Raw genomic sequence first — 18,450 nt, forward strand, 5'->3', positions numbered from 1 at the left:
AGAAAGGGTCGAGTCCGAGTCAAGACCGAGTCCAGAAAGGGTCTAGTCCGAGTCAAGACCGAGTTCAGAAAGAGTCGAGTCCGAGTCAAGACCGAGTCCAGAGAGGGTCGAGTTCGAGTCAAGACTGAGTTTAGAGAGGGTAGGGTCGAGTCCGAGTCAAGACCCGAGTCCAGAGAGGGTCGAGTCCGAGTCAAGACCCGAGTCCAGAAAGGGTCGAGTCCGAGTCAAGACCGAGTTCAGAAAGGGTCGAGTCCGAGTCAAGACCGAGTCCAGAAAGGGTCGAGTCCGAGTCAAGACCCGAGTCCAGAAAGGGTCGAGTCCGAGTCAAGACCGAGTTCAGAAAGGGTCGAGTCCGAGTCCAGAGAGGGTCGAGTCCGAGTCAAGACCCGAGTCCAGAACGGGTCGAGTCCGAGTCAAGACCGAGTTCAGAAAAGGTCGAGTCCGAGTCCAGAGAGGGTCGAGTCCGATTCAAGACCGAGTTCAGAAAGAGTTGAGTCCGAGTCAAGACCCGAGTCCAGAGAGGGTCGAGTCCGATTCAAGACCGAGTTCAGAGAGGGTCGAGTCAAAGTCAAGATGGAGTTCAGAAAGGGTCGAGTCCGAGTCAAGACCCGAGTCCAGAGAGGGTCGAGTCAAAGTCAAGACCCGAGTCCAGAGAGGGTCGAGTCAAAGTCAAGATGGAGTTCAGAAAGGGTCGAGTCCGAGTCAAGACCCGAGTCCAGAGAGGGTCGAGTCAAAGTCAAGACCGAGTCCAGAGAGGGTCGAGTCCGAGTCAAGACCGAGTTCAGAAAGGGTCGAGTTCGAGTCAAGACTGAGTTTAGAGAGGGTAGGGTCGAGTCCGAGTCAAGACCCGAGTCCAGAGAGGGTCGAGTCAAAGTCAAGACCGAGTCCAGAGAGGGTCGAGTCCGAGTAAGACCGAGTTCAGAAAGGGTCGAGTCCGAGTCCAGAGAGGGTCGAGTCCGATTCAAGACCGAGTTCAGAAAGAGTTGAGTCCGAGTCAAGACCGAAACCAGAGAGATTGGGTCTGAGACAAGACCTAAAGAAATCTTCAAGAGTATGTCAAATGTTTGGTGGAAACAATAAAGGGTAAAAGGGCCACATAGTATGTGGTGTAAAGGTAATTTTATTAGAATTATGAATTGTTACTTGTCAGTATTAAGTGCTCATTTTCACATAACATCGTTGTACCACTATACACATCCATATAACCTTTCTAGTACACATAACATTACTGTACCACTCTATATTGTAAGTCCACATAACATTTCTACACACAACATTACTGTAGCACTTTATCTGTATGTTCAACTGTAACAATTTTTACATAACTTTTAACCTTAAGCTTAAGTGCTCTTGTCTACAAAACATTGTTGTACCACTATGTGTCTCCACAAACATTTCTAGTACACAGAACATTAGTGTATCACTCTATACTGTAATTCCACATAACACTTCTAGTACAAGTAACATACTGTACCACTATACCTGTAAATGTTCAACTTTTGAAGCTTAACTAATGACTGCTAATATCCTTACAATGTCTTGGATTATGTGCACTTTAGATGTTGTGAAGATTACAGATGGGCATAATTACGTTTCAAAAAATTAAGTAAGGAGACCATCCTGCTACCCAACCGAGCACGATGTGGTCTCATGATCAATCCACCCCGATTTACAAACAAGAGCCGACTGACTGTCCAGGTCAGATCACTTCAGGCGGATGGCAGGAGGGTAACTTGGCGTAAAATAGAAGCGAGCGGGCGGGTCAAGGTGTGGGAGAGAAACTGGCGGGAGCCGGACTAAAAAGTAGACTTCTGCGCTGCGGTCGAACTAAGCATTAGCTGATGCGTAAAATGTATGCATATACAAGAAATTATGAGTTCTTAATCTTACCTTTCTTTGTGCTTTCACTCCACATGTCGATGAAAATTGGAAGTTGTTCTCTTTGCTTCTGTGATTGATGTACCACAGAATTTGCATATCCCAGAATGTTTCTTTTTTAGAGTCTTACTGCATACGAACTCTTTGTGGCTCTTATATGCAAACTGAATAATGCTTGATGTAACAGACATTAAAAAAAAATCCAGCTGCCTCTGCACTAACATTACGCTAACGTCTCACGTCACAAGAAAATCACCAGTCATTGGATTTGTCAATTATACATCAATTTAAAGAAACATTAACATACAGTAATAATCATGAAATATTCTGATTGGGAATATGTTAGAGTCCGAGTCAATACCGAGTCAAAATGCACAATGAGTCCATGATAAGACCGAGACCATTAAAATACAGTCTCGAGACCAAGTCCAAGACCAAGTCCGAGTCTCGAGTACTCAACACTGCCAAAAATAGCAAAAATTATGACTTATTTAGTCTGTTGTGAGAGAGAGTTCAAAACAAAGCAGTCTGGATATCCGGTTCGCGAACGAATCATTCAGTTCACCAAATCGAACTGAATCGTTTTAAACGGTTCGTATCTCTAATTCAGTTCAGATGCTCTGTGTGTCAGTCGTGAACCGGATATCACAAACTGCTTTGATTTGAACTCTCTCTCACAACAGAAACAGAAGAGAAGACAATGCTGAATAAAGTCGTTGTTTTTGCTATTTTTGGACCAAAATGTATTTTCGATGCTTCAAAAAATTCTAACTGACCCTCTGATGTTACATGGACTACTTTGATGATGTTTTTCTTACCTTTCTGGACATGGACAGTAGACCGTACACACAGCTTCAATGGAGGGACTGAGAGCTCTCGGACTATATCTAAAATATCTTAAACTGTGTTCAGAAGATAAACGGAGGTCTCACGGGTTTGGAATGACATGAGGGTAAGTTATTAATGACATAATTTTGCTATCTGGGTGAACTAACCATTTCAGAGCCCTTGCTGTGAAAGAAGGCTAAAGTGAGTTATGGTTCAAATTAAATCAAAAATCAACTTAAAACAATGAATACAAAATATGTGCCAATAAAAAATAAGCCTGGATATTAGGTTCACTGTCACCTGATTGCCAAATGCAGACATATAAATCATGTTCAACTCATGCATTTCAAACTTCTTTCAGAAGAGATTGAGCTCTGATTGAATCTAGTGTTTAATGCTCTCAGACACGCAGGAGGTTCTTGGCCATATAGCCAGGCGTACTGTAGAGGAACAGAGCCAAAGAGGGGGGAATGGGGCTGTTCATTGTGAAGTATTGAAGGACAATTATCCACGACTGGGCTGGTTTTTAAGAGTTCAGGTGCAGGAAATGTACCATTTTCATGAACTGTTAATAAATAAAATGAATGCAGTTTTCTTTATTGATTTATTAATAGCATCCAAAGCACACATTAACACATCTTTCAGTGAAGAAAAACTTAACTTCCACCAATCTGAAAATCTCAGAAGCGTATGAATTAATATTAAAAAAACAAAACAAAAAACATTTTACATCAGCACTGGATGGTGCAGACAAATGAGACCACTACGTTTTTAGATTTTGTATGCTATCCGAAAACACAAAGAACTAACGACTACAATTGATTGAAAGGTTTTCAATGCTTAAAATGTAAGAGCTGAAACACAATCTCCTGTCAACGTTTGATGAGCATCAATGCCTTCATGTTCTCAGCTGGGCTTTGCTATTTAATAGTATGTTTATGATCATTCAGTTAAAGCAGTAATGATTTATGAATTTAACACAGATGAAAAACAAGAAGTATGCATATGACTTCTCCAACAAACAAATGGATAATCTAAAAAAACAACCTTCAGTAAAGTGAAATAATGTTGAGCAAGCTTTTCAAGCCCCTAGAAGCTTTTTCACCATGTAACCTGGCATACTGTACAGAAACAAGCCCAGCATCGCTAATAACAGCAGAACCAACACAATTTTGATGACCAGCCACTTGTACTGGTTGCAGACGAGATGACGGACTGCCTTTAGCGGGATAAGGAACCACAGGAATGTAGTGTCGGGGCGGCTGGTGGGACAAAGAAAAACCTGTGGTAAAATCTCAAAATCATTATGAATTGGGAATTTATTTTCAACTTATTCAGATGTGTGTACTGGGAGACATACTAGTTCTACTGTCAAAGTGTCTTTGTGAATAGCATAACCAAATGTAATGGTTTACATCAGCACAGAAAGCTCTCCCTGAAACCGCTAAATGCTCAACTCGATTTCATTCTTTGAATGATGCCGTTTAGTCTTTTGATATCAGGTGGTGCCCAAAATTCATTGACCTTGTCAGTGGATATATAAGTTGAGAAAGCATTAGGAAAACACTGATCTACTTTACACTTAAACAAAAGCACGTTAGCACTAACATTTTTCATTATTATATTGACTGGCTATAAAAGTCTTCAGATAACTTAAAAATAAAAATGAATCAGATCTCAACATCTGAGGGATCCCATGTCTGTTCTGATCACAGGACACTTTTAAAGGAAACTAACACCATTTCACCAGATGTGTCCCAGGTCTCTTCACCAGTTACTAACGATCATCTTTAAATTAAATTGGCAGCTACTTCTCAAGGTTTCTGTATGAAATTATAATTAAGCAGCAGGCTGATATTTGGGGTGAAACTATTTTCTTTAATACGGCATGTTTCAGAGATTTTATGCTAAACAATGGAATATGGAGTCTGGAAATTTTAAACGGATATTTAAAGTTTATTTGCAAAAACAGATAACTTTGTTTCTTAATTTAAAAAAAAAATATTATATTTTTATTGTGATTTATTGTGTTAGCTATATTTTCTTTTTTGTTATTTTTACTTAAAATAAAACATGATTTTTGAAAAAGTTTAAAAACTGAGTTATATATTTTTTTGCAAATTAACTCTTCATTTTTAGTCTTCAATCAAAGCTGGAAGCAGGAAAACAAAAAGCTTTCATTTATTTGATATGAAGCACTCTTTTAAAGTATTTATTAAAGAATTGGGTGATAAAATGTTTTCAGTATTCTAAATAAATGTTAATTTGATTTTTATAAAAAGTGATATAAAATATTTCGTTCAATAAATAAATACTTACATTTCTATACTTTAGTGAAGGTGAAAATGAGTGAAGCACTGAAGGTAGATGTAAAGACAAATGGTGCTCTTACTTTGGTTTCTCCAGAGGCTCTGGTTCATTGCGTCCTTCACCAACGGGACTCTTCTCGGCCTCCTCACCTGTCAGCAGGTGAAGCTCTGCTTCTACTTTTCCCTTAAGGGGGTAAAAGACATGGTTCAAATCATAAAAGCTGAACAGAAAATGCTACAAGTGCACACTGATCAATTAGGATGAGCATTTTTATTGTTTAAAGAGTCGGATCATGCAAAAATGTAAATTTTGTATAATGTTCTTTCACTCAACATAAAGGAAGATACATTCTGATGAATCTTTAAAGCACTGCTGAAAGGAAAAGGTACTTTTTACTACCAAGCCCCAAAAAGCACCATATGATTACAGTAGTCCATATGACATGCAGGAGGTCACAGGATCATCATGTTTTAGCTGCTGTTTAGCATGTTGTTGGAAGAATAAGAAATATTGGTAAGCCTTCAGTTAACGTTGAAGTAGTTACGAATTAAATATATTTGACTATATTAATCACGTAAATTATGCATATTTACAGATAACTAACTAAGCTAATCCTTAACTTAATTCTAGTTTCATGTAGTTAAATACAGGTGCTGGTCATATAATTAGAATTAGAATATCCCATTATTCCATTCAAAAAGTGAAACTTGTATCTAATATTCATTCATTACACACAGACTGATATATTTCAAATGTTTATTTATTTAAATTTTGATGATTATAACTGACAACTAAGGAAAATCCCAAATTCAGTAATGTCAGAAAATTTTTATATTACTTAAGACCAATACAAAGAAAGGATTTTTAGAAATCTTGGCCAAGAGAGTATGAACATGAAAAGTATGAGCATGTACAGCACTCAATACTTAGTTGTGTCTCCTTTGTCTGAATGACTGCAGCAATGCGGCGTGGGATGGAGTTGATCAGTCTGTGGCACTGCTCAGGTGTTATGAGAGACCAGGTTGCTCTGAGCCTTCAGCTCTTCTGCATTGTTGGGTTCTGACATAACACATCTTCCTCTTCACAATACCTCATAGACTTTCTATGGGGTTAAGGTCAGGCGAGTTTGCTGGCCAATTAAGAACAGGGATACCATGGTCCTTTGGTATCTGTGTGCAGGTGCCAAGTTCTGTTGGAAAATGAAATCTGCATCTCCATAAAGTTGGTCAGCAGCAGGAAAATGGCACCTCAAACCATCACTGACTGTGGAAACTTTACACTGGACCTCAAGTAACATGGATTGTGTGCCTCTCCTCTCTTCCTCCAGACTCTGGGACCCTGATTTCCAAAGGAAATCTAAAATTTACTTTCATCAGAGAACATAACTTTGGACCACTCAGCACCAGTCCAGTACTTTTTGAAGTGAGACGCTTCTGACGCTGTCTGTTGTTCAAGAGTGGCTTGACACAAGGAAAATGTCTGTGGTAGTGGTTCTTGAAGCACTGACTCCAGCTGCAGTCCACTCTTTGTGAATCTCCCCCACATTTTTTATGGCTTTTGTTTCACAATCCTCTCCAGGGTGCAGTTATCCCTATTGCTTGTACACTCTTTTCTACCACATCTTTTCCTTCCCTTCTCCTCTCTATTAATGTGCTTGGACACAGAGCTCTGTGAACAGCCAGACTCTTTTGAAATGACCTTTTGTGTCTTGCCCTCCTTGTGCAAGGTGTCAGTGTTCGTCTTTTGGACAACTGTCAAGTCAGCAGTCTTCTCCATGATTGTGTAGCCTACAGAACTAGACTGAGAGAACATTTAAAGACCTTTGCAGGTGTTTTGAGTTAATTAGCTGATCAGATTGTGACACCAGGTGTCTTCAATATTCAACCTTTTCACAATATTCAAATTTTCTGAGATTAGTTGTCAGTTATAATAATGAAAATTAAAAGAAATAAACATTTGAAATATATCAGTCTGTGTTTAATGAATTAATATATAAAGTTTCCCTTTTTGAATGGAATTCAACTTTTTGATAATATTCTAATTATATGACCAGCACCTGTACATCGCTGTACTTTAGCTGTAGCACAAAAAATATGTAGCCTGAAAATATGAATATGACTACTGTTACAATATGTCAGCTATTGAAATTGTATTTAAATAGTCTTTGCACTAGTGTTGCTGTAACTCCCTCCTCCTCCCCAGCACCACCTGTCTAGATCCCCGTATGGATGGTTTAGTTTAAATACTCACGGCATGTTTGTCTATATCTTATACTGGTTTTCTTTTCACATAACAAGAATGTTTAAACGCCTCCTTGTGATCAAAATTTATAAGAAAATTAAAAAGAAATGCTAATTAATCACTTTACCCCCATGTCATTCCAAACCCGTATTCTGACCATTTCTTTCACACTTTTCTGGATCTTGACAGTGTAAGTTATTTGGCAGTCTATGGGACAGTCTCAAGCCTCCTGGTTTCCATCCAAAATATCTTAAACTGTGTTCTGAAGACAAACAAAGCTTTTATGGGTTTGAAACGATATGGGGTAAGTGATTAATGTCATTTACTTTTATTTTGGGGTTGAGTATCTCTTTAACTTTGCCTATTGCCCTAAAATAGATCTTGATATATATCATAATAGGCCAAACTTCCTGTCTGCTAATTTGAATTTCTTTGAAACCAAACTATTTTCATGGAGATACACAAAAAGTTTTTGTTTACCACATCAACAAATTTGATGGCATGATGTCACACTGTATCTGAAAATTATTTTACTATTGATTGTATTTATGATTTTTCAGCCGTTTTGAGTAAAATCATATTAAAATGTCATTAATGACTAATTTTTGCAGATGTACTAATACTTTTTATTTTGCCTCTGTTGTTCATGGCCCCTTTTCTGCTTGCAGCCAGATTATTTGTTAAGAAGATTTTATTTGAATAATTTCTCTTTTCATTTTCACTTTAGTTTAAAGTTTTGGTCTTTTTTTTGTTTGTTTGTTTGTTTTGTATTTTTATTAATTTTATTTTAAAAAAATGTGTATATATTTTACATTTTTATTTATGTATTATTATTATTTTTTTACATTTATTTTAGTACATCAAGTCAAACTGAATAAAATACAGTAAGTTTAGGGCTTATTTTCATATCTTTATGGTTTAAGTTTTAGCTTACTATAAAAACCCTGTACTTACTCTTTACTGCCACACTTGCAAAACTTTGTGTGGTGCTTTATTACATTTTTGGAGGTTGACAGAAAAAAAAAAAGGTTAACTTTCTTTAAAAGAATGTCTTAGCAGTTTGGATATTCTGAAAAATATCAACTTTCATATTTTAACAAAAGAAAAATCATGCACATTTGTACCAACAAAAGGTTCTTAGCTTTACATTATCAGTATATTGATGTGTAGTTCACTTACTGTAATTTCCAGCTCATCGTTTTCATCCCGGGCCACAAATGGCCACCAGCCTTTGATTCTCTTCTGTTTGAAGATGTTGACCATGGGCATGTCTTGCTCGTTTATCACCATATCAATGGAGCACTGCTTGGCTGTCTTCGCACCACGAGGAAACCGGTTCAGGTCTAGTTCAATTGCACCTGAAACACACATGTGCCAGCATGAATGAAGGTCATTAAGATTGAGCCTGGATGTAAAATGACTTTACATCGTAAAAATACAACAGCACACCCAAGAAGTCATCTGCAGAGAAGTGATCCGCATCCCACACTTGCAAATTCAGTCGAGCAGGAATTTTATACTCCGTCTCGTCCCAAGAAAACATGGACTCTTTCTTTGAGATGACGATTTTCTCTTCGGCTTGTAGGTAGTCAAAGGGGTAAATGAAGCGCCAGTTGAAATTGCCCTCTCCGGTCAAAGAGTGATAGTGGACGTCTGTGTCCTGCTTGTCTTCTTGTTGACCTTTCAGCCATCTGTTGGTCACAAGTTACGTGAAAAGATATGTCATGAAAGATATGTGTATTTGAGTCTCTTCTGTTCACCAATGCTGCATGTATTTGATAAAAAATACAGTAATATTGTGAAATATTATAACATTTTAAAATAACTATGTATAATGTAAATGTTCTTTGCTAATTTTCTGTAGCTGGTTTTTGAATAACTGAGGAAATGTAAGACTTACAATGTTTTCATTAAATTATTATCATGTTAAAAACAGCTTTAGTCATATTAAAAACATTAGGCTTCTTTTACCCTTCTGCTGGAGTTTCGCTTTACTATACAAATAAATAATGAAATAATATACCGATAATATAATGTATCAGTGATCTGACGATATGACAATTGAGTGTATCACCCAACACTAACTTGTACGTAACTTTTGAAATCTGATTATGTGATCCAGATTTGACTGTAAAAGACCCCATACCCTCTAACAAATATGTCACTGGATTTTTCCCCCGTGAAGATGTCATCGTCCTCCAGAACGACTTCGTCTGTGTTCCACACGATCACCCTGAGCTCAAACCTGTCAATGACCAAAATATAGTTAGAATATAAAATATTCATCTGTATGTTGCTGAAGAATTTCACTCAATGCTTCCTACTTCTTTGGCTTCCTTGGTGAAATATCGACAGCGGGTCCAGGCGCAGGCATATCCTTCGGGAACATGTCCACCCACAACTCAATCCTCCCCTACATCAGAAGCCCTCACATTCATTAGTAACATTTCATTAGCAGACAGCAGTACTGTTTAGGACATTATCCCTGACCTGCTCCATCCCAGGTTTATCTGGATTCAGCAGACGTCTCGTCTCCACGTGCTCTGGGACGAGTTTGCAGCCGATCCGTGGCATATCTTCCCAGCGGTTTAGAACAGCAAGAGCCAGGTGCTCATCTGTCTGTTTCTTCAGTCCTGTCAGAAAAAAAACATGTACATTTGTTTTTATGTGCTGCTTTCATTATGGGAAATGAATGAATGTATAATGCATATTTAATGCAATGAATGCATTAATGCAGTAATGCCTTTCAAAACGGTTTTTGAAAACGTGCACACCATTTTCATCTTCAATTTCAGTCGGTCCCGTGTAAACTCTGTTCGCCACTTTGACTTTTCCCCCTGGGCCGTACTGGGGCGGATCCATTTTTCCATCTTTGCAGAGTTTGGCAAGGATTTGGGTTGGCTTCATTGGGTCCCTCCACACATTATAGCCATGACTAAAAAAAAAAACGGTAAGAAACGTTATCCCGCAAGCCCTTTTGAAGTATGCCATGTAACAGCAATATTGCTAGTTACCTCAGATCATGTCAGTATTTTTCAGGTTATAAAATATTTACATAAAAATACAGTTTCATTTTAGTCGCATGATCTTTCTAATATGCTGTTTCGCAGCTCAGGAAACATTGTTACATATTATCCATGTGATAATGAAGTGTGCTGCTTCAAACTTTTAAATGGTAGTTTATGACAGTTTATGCAACAGTATAGTACTTTTATTTAGCAAGGACATACTAAATTGATTAAATGTGACAGTAAGTAGATTTATAATGTTACAAAATATTTATTTGAAAGATGCTTTTTTGAAAATGCTAAATTGTTGCCCCAGATCATGGCATTTTTCCATTTGTGAAAATTCTTTCATTCATAAGATTTATTACAGTGTTATTTTGGTATCAGTGAAATACTATTTTAGTTTTATTAGTTTTAGATTTTTTTGTTTTCATTTTCATCTTAGTCTTAGTAATTTGTTGTGTGCTTAGCCATTTTATTCGTTTTTTACTTTTAGTTATTTTAGGATGTTTTAGGACTAAATTAAATGAGAAATGTTGTTGAATTCAATTAAATTCATTTTTTTAGATTTTTATATTTTATAACTTAAACTAAAACCATACAAAGATTTTATTTTAATTTCTTAAATAAACATTTACCTGAAAGAAAAGAAAAGAAATAAACTAAGCTAGTTCAAGGCATTAACTTGAAATATTAAACTAAATCTGAGAAAAAAAGAAGTTAAAAAACATAGTTAACCTAATAAAAATGACTAATGCGAGAGATTTTGCAACGTGTTTGAAAGAATACACACATTGCGTAGCTGGCGCTGAGACCACATGTTGCCCTGTGCTTGCTGTAGTAACGGTTCTCCAAGTCAATCTTTGTCTCCCCAATCAGGTCATCGGTTCCCACCAAATCCCAGTCGTAGATGGACACGGTGAGGGTGGAATCCATCGGGAGCGTCGCTTCAATATCAAAAGACCTGCGAGTTTGAAGTTTGAAGTTAATATTAATCAAGTGAGAACACTTGAAACAGAACACCAAAATCTCTGTGCTAATGTACTCACTTTCCAAACACAGGGTTGAGTTGTTTGGAGATGTAGTTCTCTTTGTCCTTGATCTCTGTCTTCCCGAGCTTGATGGAGATATACGGGTCGGCCTTCCCATTGATGTCTGCAGGATGCAGTTCTGTTGCCTGAGACAAAGCCACGCATTTGTTTAAACGGCCAAACGGGGAAAACCCTCAACGTACCTCTGTGTTTAGTACTACATACCCGGATCACATAGACTCGGACGAGGACGTTAACGGGGTCGTTGTGTGGGATGTTCTGGAACATGCCCATGTTAGCATCAAAGCTCATTTCTCTGGACACATCTTCCAATGCTTGGACTTTGTAGATGCACATGGATCCCTACAGGACACACAAACCAAAAGATCAGGGGTCTCATTTATAAAGATATCTGTTGAACGTGTACGTATGCACAAAAGCTAGATTTTGGGTATGCACAAAAGTTTTGAGATTTATAAAACCATGCCAGAACTTGCACAAAAATCCCTTTATAGATCCCAGTCAGGGGAAGATTGTGATCTCCACAGATTTGATCTCATTCTGTTCCACAGGCCAAAAAGTATTTCAATTGTTTTAAACAATTCAAATAAAATTTAATTTATGCAGTTTTGCTGATAAGGTGAACATCTTTTAGCCTATATTTATTGCAGTGTAAATAGAATTGTCTGACTCCACGCGTCACTGACAAAGTAGCCTAAAGAGAAAACATGCTAATTACCATTTTCTACGGTTTATCCTTCAGATACAGTGGTATATTTCATAATGTTGTGGAGATGCCTTCACACGGCTGCGGTTGAACAGTAAACTATTATCATTGGACCTATTCAAACTGGACAATGTACCGTGGACCACTGAATCCAGCCGTGTCCGCCATAATATCAAAGAAAGTATGCATCGTTGATTATTGTTCTCACTGAAATATTTTCGTATAGCATGAGATCTGCAGTTTAGTTTAAAGTGATCAAGCGCATCCACTAAATATGCCTTAATTCATGTAATTTTTGTTAAACTTTTGCGAAAGTATTTTCAGTGAAAATCTCCATTAATGAGAGTGGACTATTTAATGTTAATCGAAATGCAGATTTTAAAATCGCTGTTGTCTTCTTTACTTTTCTCAAGCCAGTAAAAAGGTTGTGTACGCATGGTCTATAATATTTGTAAGATGCGTACATATTTACACCAAGTTTATTTTTTAGAAATCCTGATATGTGCGTGGAAAATTGTGTATGCAATTTCTATGCCTATGTTATGTGTACGCAACATTTATAAATGAGACCCCAGACCTCTAAACTGTTGAATGTGCTTAGTGGGCTGTTCTTATCAAAAACTGCAAAAGACACATTTCATAGAATGATGTTTATACTGATAGAAATCGTTTTTTTTTCACATGGATTCTTTCTTTTTTTTTTTTTTTTTTTTTTTACCCAATTTCAATATAATTTGTTATTTTAACTTAAACAGGTCACTTACAATGATCTTTCCAAGAACTTTAATTCTCTTTAAGTTTTATTCTCACTAGATAAAAAAAAAAAAAAACTTTTTCTTGCAGTTCAGTTTTTTTTTTCATTTCAGAATTGAGATATAAACTCGCAGTTCAGAATTCTGAAATAAAACGTTACCATTACCCGTTTTATTTTTTATTTCAAAGTGAAAAAAAATAAAACTTAAAATGCGACGTAAACTAAAAGTTACAAGAAATAAACTGTTAATACATTTTTTGAAGAAAAGTCTGGATTTTGAGTTTATATATCACTTTTTATCCCACAATTCTGACTTTATTTTTCTCAAATTGCTTTTGTTTATGTCCTGCAAGTGTGACTTATTAACTCAGTTAACATCTCCCAATTCAGACAATTCTTTTTTTCTTCTTCTCAGAATTACAAGAATACATTTGCAGATAACAATTTTATTTATTTTTTATCCCATGGGTGAAAACAGGCTTCCATAGTTTTTTTTTTCTTCTTAAGAACAGAAACATTCAAAATAAGTATTTCAGGAACATATTCTGAGCTCAAATAAAACATTAGTTCTGATTAGACTACACTACACAATTCCCATATTTCAGTTTGTGTTATTTTATACTTTCAGTAACATTACTATTAATCTAAAATGTATAAAAAACTGTTATAATAAAGCAAGAGTAGATTTGTCCAAATGAAGAAGATGTCAGAAAGCAATGAGTGACAACAAACCTTGAATTTGCCAATCAGTCTGTCTTCATCAGCTGCATTCTGCTCAACGTCAGCATCATCTGAACACTTGCCTCGATAAAGGTTAAAAGTGTGAAGCCAGTCTTCAAAGGTGTCAAACTCATATTCAAGCTCTCTGTTGTACATCTGTGGAAGAAACATGATTTCTCACATTTTTTTTCCTCCACAAGGCATCCCATACGCTCTCCAAACAGACTGATGACTTAAAGGTTTAGGCATTTCCTTCTGAAATTGACTTTTGCTCTTAAATTAATTTTTAACCCATCAATGAAAATGTGCTTATCCTCAAGTCATCAAAGATGTAAAAGTGGTAGCCAGCCTAAACAACTTCGGACAACAAATATTTGAAATCCATGCCAATTCAAACATGAAGGAAGCTGAAGAGAGGATAAGTGACTTGTCTTCAGAACAGCTTACTACAATCAGTCCATCTTGAAGTGCAGCGCTTAAAAAGTCAAGTCAAACTCTGACGCACCAGATATCCCTCACAGGAAGCAACAGCTCCACAAGCAGCCATCTCTCCAGTTCACACAGTAATCCATTTACTCTCAATACTGCAAACCTTACTGATTAAACACGACACAATTCCTGATATCCTGCTTCCTTCCACCATTAATTGAAAACTCCACCCCAGTCACGTAACGTGAAATTAAACAGAAAATATGTTTTGGCCCACATTTTCTGCACTGCCACAGTTGGTCAAATGTAGCACTGCTTCAGTGTCTTATCAATGGATGCTCTCCAGTGAATGGGTGCCGTCAGAATGAGAGTCCAAACAATGATCTACAAGTAATCCACAGCACTCCAGTCCATCAATTTAACATCTTGAGAAGACAAAATCAGCGTGTTTGTAATAAATACATCATTAAGATATTTTTTACTTCAAACCATTATTTCAGGCTGAAATATGTGTCCATAATCCACAGTGTAAAGGCTGTCAGATAGAAATCACAGATCTCTGAAGGAAGCGTTATTATGCATTATAGACTCATATATTAATTACATCAAACATCTTGATGTATTTGTTTCTTTTCACTTTGCAAGATGTTAACTGATGGACTGGAGTGCTGTGGATTACTGTGATGTTTTTATCAGACTCTCATTCTGACGGCACCCATTCACTGCAGAGCATCCATTGATGAGACACTGATGCAGTGATACATTTCTACAAACCTGATGAAGAAACACACTCCTCCTAATCTTGGATGAACTGAGGGTGAAGACCGTTTCAGATAATGTTTTGGGTCAACTATTCCTTTAATAAATCTTAACTAAGCTACAAATGTACCTTCAGCTCTTCAATTTTGTGCTTCTTCTCTGGTACTTGTGCAGGCATGGCTTTGTTCTTGTTTCCTTTTCCTCTCTTTTTCCTGGTCCCTTTCATTTCAGAGGCATGAGGGACATATTTGGTAATCAGGGCAAACAATCAAGGGTGTACAAACTTCTCAACAGGATTATTAATGTACTTTTAATTATTATGGACTTTGAGAATTATATGTATATCTATCAAATAGATTTGTTTGGGCAGTAAAATTTTTTTTTAATAGAATTCATGTAGATGCTTTACATAATGCATCTAATTATATATCATAGGCAAATATCAAAGTATAAGCTTATACAAAGTCCCTTAAAGTCTTTACAAATGCACCTGGGAATTTATTTTTAGTTGTGCATGCATAGCTGCTATCTTATTAAGCTTTTGCATATTTTAAGTAAGTTAAAAGTTACACTCAATTGTCAAACATATTGTTGACTTACCTTCTCCAGACTCAAAATCTTCCTTTTCTTCAGCTTCTGCCTCTTGTGCTTTAATGATCTAAATCATTAATAAATCGTATAATAAAGTCATCCTGTTTCAAAAAACCAAACCATGCATTTTGAAGGCATCTTCTGGTACATGCAGAATACAGCTCTTACCTCTGTCAGAGTTTCAATGGAGGCAAAGTATTTGGACCACCAGTCCAGCATGCTTTCATCCAGCTCCTCCTCTTCCGCCTCTTCACCCTTCTTTCGCTTCTTTTTCCCTTTCCCACCTTTCTCATCATCTGGCTGTCACAATGTTAAGGACACAGAATTCATTTTCACACATAAAACTAATGAAATTATTAATGCCAAAGTTATAAATGTTATAGGAATTGAACGTAATAAGAAACAAACTGATCTGACATCTTTCTACATACCATATCGATCTTAACCACGGCATCAGATGCCTGAAACAGATTCAGTTAAATGAGTAAGTTATGTCTGAATGTTTGACTGCTATAGTTAATAGACATATTTCAAGTATTTTGCAGCGTTTCTTACTGAGTCGAGTTTGACCACTGTCTCAGTCTTCTTCACAACTGGTTCTGGCTCTGTGTGGATCACAACCTCCTCTGTAGAGAAAAAACTATGTTAGTCATGCTTAGTATAGATGAGAATAGAGAAATATATACATTATTTTCAGCTTTTGTTGAAAACAGTTGTGCTGATTCGTATTTTTGTGGAAACCTTAAACATACTGTAACGATATGAAACTCCACATACATCGGGAAGAAGGAGGCGGGAACTGGCGCACAATCAAAATACTTTAATAATTCAAAAATAAATACAAAACGGCGCGTCAGCCCCTCACGGCGACTGACGCGCACAAATAAAAAGCAAACACATAAAATATTGTCCAGGCCTGGTCCTCTCTCGTCCTTCACGGTCATCGCTCCAGTTTTATATCCTTCCATCTCCTACGTGGGACTCGATACTGGCGGTGGGGCGCAGGTGTAGCTCATCTCCAATCACTACACCTGGCCTCACTCCTCGTTCCCACGCCTCTCGGCCCCGCCCCACTCGCCACATACCCCCATCGCCCCTCGCAGGCCGGGGGGTACCCTCGAGACTGCGCTCTACCCCCCCCCCCCCTTCCCTCCGGGGAGGACCGCTCACGGGGACCTGCGGGAACCTGGGGGTAGGACAGACGAGGCGAGAGAAAAGGAGATGGAAGGAGGAGCGACAGGGACGAGAGAGGGGAGAGAGAAAAAAAAAAAAAAAAATCCGGTTCCCAGATGCACTGCTGCTCGGCCCTCCACCGGCTGGGTGATCTCCTCCGCGGTGCCCGGCGGTGGCACTGGACGGCCCACGGCGGACGGCACGACACTCCTCCGCCGCCCGGTGGATGGCGACGGCTCCTCCGATTTTGGGCAGCGGCAGGAGTCCCCCGTTCCCTGCCCCTCCGGATTCCGTCATGGAGGCGGCAGGCTCCGGCCCCCTGGCGAACGACTCCGACTCCTCCGCTCCCTCACGGACGGCAGCCGACCCTCCATATCTTGGCCGGTCGGCAGCGAGCTCGCCCGTCCCCGGCAACTCGCTCCAGCCCACCGCCTAGAGCGTCCATGGCGGCACATACCTCGCCAGCTCGAGGGCACCGCGGATTCACCACAGCGGCGAGGGATCTTCAGCAGCGCGTCCCTCCTTCTCCCGGGTTTCGGCACCACTGTAACGATATGAAACTCCACATATATCGGGAAGAAGGAGGCGGGAACCAGCGCAGAATCAAAAACATTTTAATAATCAAAAATAAACACAAAACAGCGTGTCAGCCCCTCAAGGCGACTGACGCGCACAAATAAAAAGCAAACATAAAATAATTTCCCAGGCCTGGTCCTCTCTCGTCCTTCATGGTCGTCACTCCAGTTTTATATCCTTCCATCTCCTACGTGGGACTCGATACTGGCGGTGGGGCGCAGGTGTAGCTCATCTCCAAACACTACACCTGGCCTCACTCCTCGTTCCCACGCCTCTCGGCCCCGCCCCACTCACCACACATACATTTAAATTTTTTGAGGATTCCTTGATTTATAAAGTTTAAATTTCTTTGAAATAGACACCTTTTGAATGTTTTTATTGTCATTTATGATCAATTTAATGTATCCTTATTGAATAAAAGTATGAACTAAAAAAAATAAATCCACAAAAATATTGTGCAGCACAACTATTCTCAACATTGATAATAATCAGAAATGTTTCTTGAGCAGTAAATGATCATATTATTCTGATTTCTGAAGATCATGTGACACTGAAGACTGGAGGAATGATGCTGAAAATACAGCGGAGCATCACAGAAATACATTACACTTTAACAGAGATTCACACAGAAAACAGCTGTTTTAAATGTTAACACTATATCACAGTTTTTGATCAAATAAAAGCAGCCTTGGTGAGAGACTACTTTCAGACACATTACAAAAACTTCTGTATTCCAAATTATGTTTTGTTGTGAATTGCACAAGTTATGAACTGTTCAAATACAGAGTTCTGACATGAAACTCTAGATGGCACAAGCTGAAAGGTCTAACTCAGTCTGACCTGATGACATCATTATCACATGGAACATCTGATTGGTCCTCTCCTGTGTGGTAGCCTCGCTTCAGAACAGGGAATTCAATGTCTAAGATAAGTGAATGCTGTTCTAATCCATGTCACTGTATATTGCGTGGTCTGCCAAATAGACCTCAAACGCGAGCAACCACAATCTGTCACGCTGTCTAGTCTCTGTTTCCCTGGGTGTCCACTAGTGGGCTCACTTCCCCTTAGGCACTTCACCATAGGCACTAGAATTCCTCTAGTCTGGTCCTGTCTTCACAGTAATTGCACTCCAGTTAATTGCATCAGGTGCTAGCAATCCATTGTCATTTAGCCTCCTTATAAATACCAGTCTTTCCCTGTTGTTTGTATGGAGTCCTTAACCTTCCCGAGATTCTTCCTTCCTCACATTCTGAGTTCCCGTTCCTATTCTTTTCTTGTTTGTTTGTTTTTGTTTGGACTGCATTTCTGGTTTTGACCCTGGCATGTCTGACAACGAATTTGGAATATCCACAATAAAGCATACCTGTGATTGGATCTCTCGTCTCCCTGTGTTGTACTGGTCGCGAATCATCACATAAGGACTCC

At 38.4% G+C, this 18,450-nt stretch overlaps 1 protein-coding gene across 3 annotated transcripts in view; it reads right to left on the minus strand.

The window, feature by feature from the left end:
- Nucleotides 1–3,524: 3,524 nt before the first annotated feature.
- The window catches only part of LOC127975799 (otoferlin-like), a 39,823-nt gene continuing 24,897 nt past the window's right edge, over nucleotides 3,525–18,450 (minus strand). Inside the window, exons 25-41 of one of the 3 annotated variants that reach the window (XM_052579781.1) lie at nucleotides 15,832–15,902; nucleotides 15,708–15,737; nucleotides 15,445–15,576; nucleotides 15,286–15,343; nucleotides 14,816–14,904; nucleotides 13,510–13,653; nucleotides 11,522–11,659; nucleotides 11,315–11,442; nucleotides 11,059–11,229; nucleotides 10,032–10,192; nucleotides 9,748–9,890; nucleotides 9,582–9,670; nucleotides 9,404–9,502; nucleotides 8,707–8,948; nucleotides 8,437–8,615; nucleotides 5,099–5,199; nucleotides 3,525–3,968 (exon numbers count right to left, since the gene is read on the minus strand). In XM_052579781.1, coding sequence (XP_052435741.1) covers nucleotides 3,788–3,968; nucleotides 5,099–5,199; nucleotides 8,437–8,615; nucleotides 8,707–8,948; nucleotides 9,404–9,502; nucleotides 9,582–9,670; nucleotides 9,748–9,890; nucleotides 10,032–10,192; nucleotides 11,059–11,229; nucleotides 11,315–11,442; nucleotides 11,522–11,659; nucleotides 13,510–13,653; nucleotides 14,816–14,904; nucleotides 15,286–15,343; nucleotides 15,445–15,576; nucleotides 15,708–15,737; nucleotides 15,832–15,902 — 2,156 coding nt within the window. In that variant the 3' untranslated portion in view covers nucleotides 3,525–3,787. Of the gene's footprint in view, nucleotides 3,969–5,098; nucleotides 5,200–8,436; nucleotides 8,616–8,706; nucleotides 8,949–9,403; nucleotides 9,503–9,581; nucleotides 9,671–9,747; nucleotides 9,891–10,031; nucleotides 10,193–11,058; nucleotides 11,230–11,314; nucleotides 11,443–11,521; nucleotides 11,660–13,509; nucleotides 13,654–14,815; nucleotides 14,940–15,278; nucleotides 15,344–15,444; nucleotides 15,577–15,707; nucleotides 15,738–15,831; nucleotides 15,903–18,450 lie in introns of all 3 variants that reach the window. The other 2 variants (XM_052579782.1, XM_052579780.1) reach the window with 2 other exon arrangements.

This window comes from Carassius gibelio, chromosome B17 (genome assembly GCF_023724105.1).
Source record: "Carassius gibelio isolate Cgi1373 ecotype wild population from Czech Republic chromosome B17, carGib1.2-hapl.c, whole genome shotgun sequence".
Taxonomy (NCBI): domain Eukaryota; kingdom Metazoa; phylum Chordata; class Actinopteri; order Cypriniformes; family Cyprinidae; genus Carassius; species Carassius gibelio.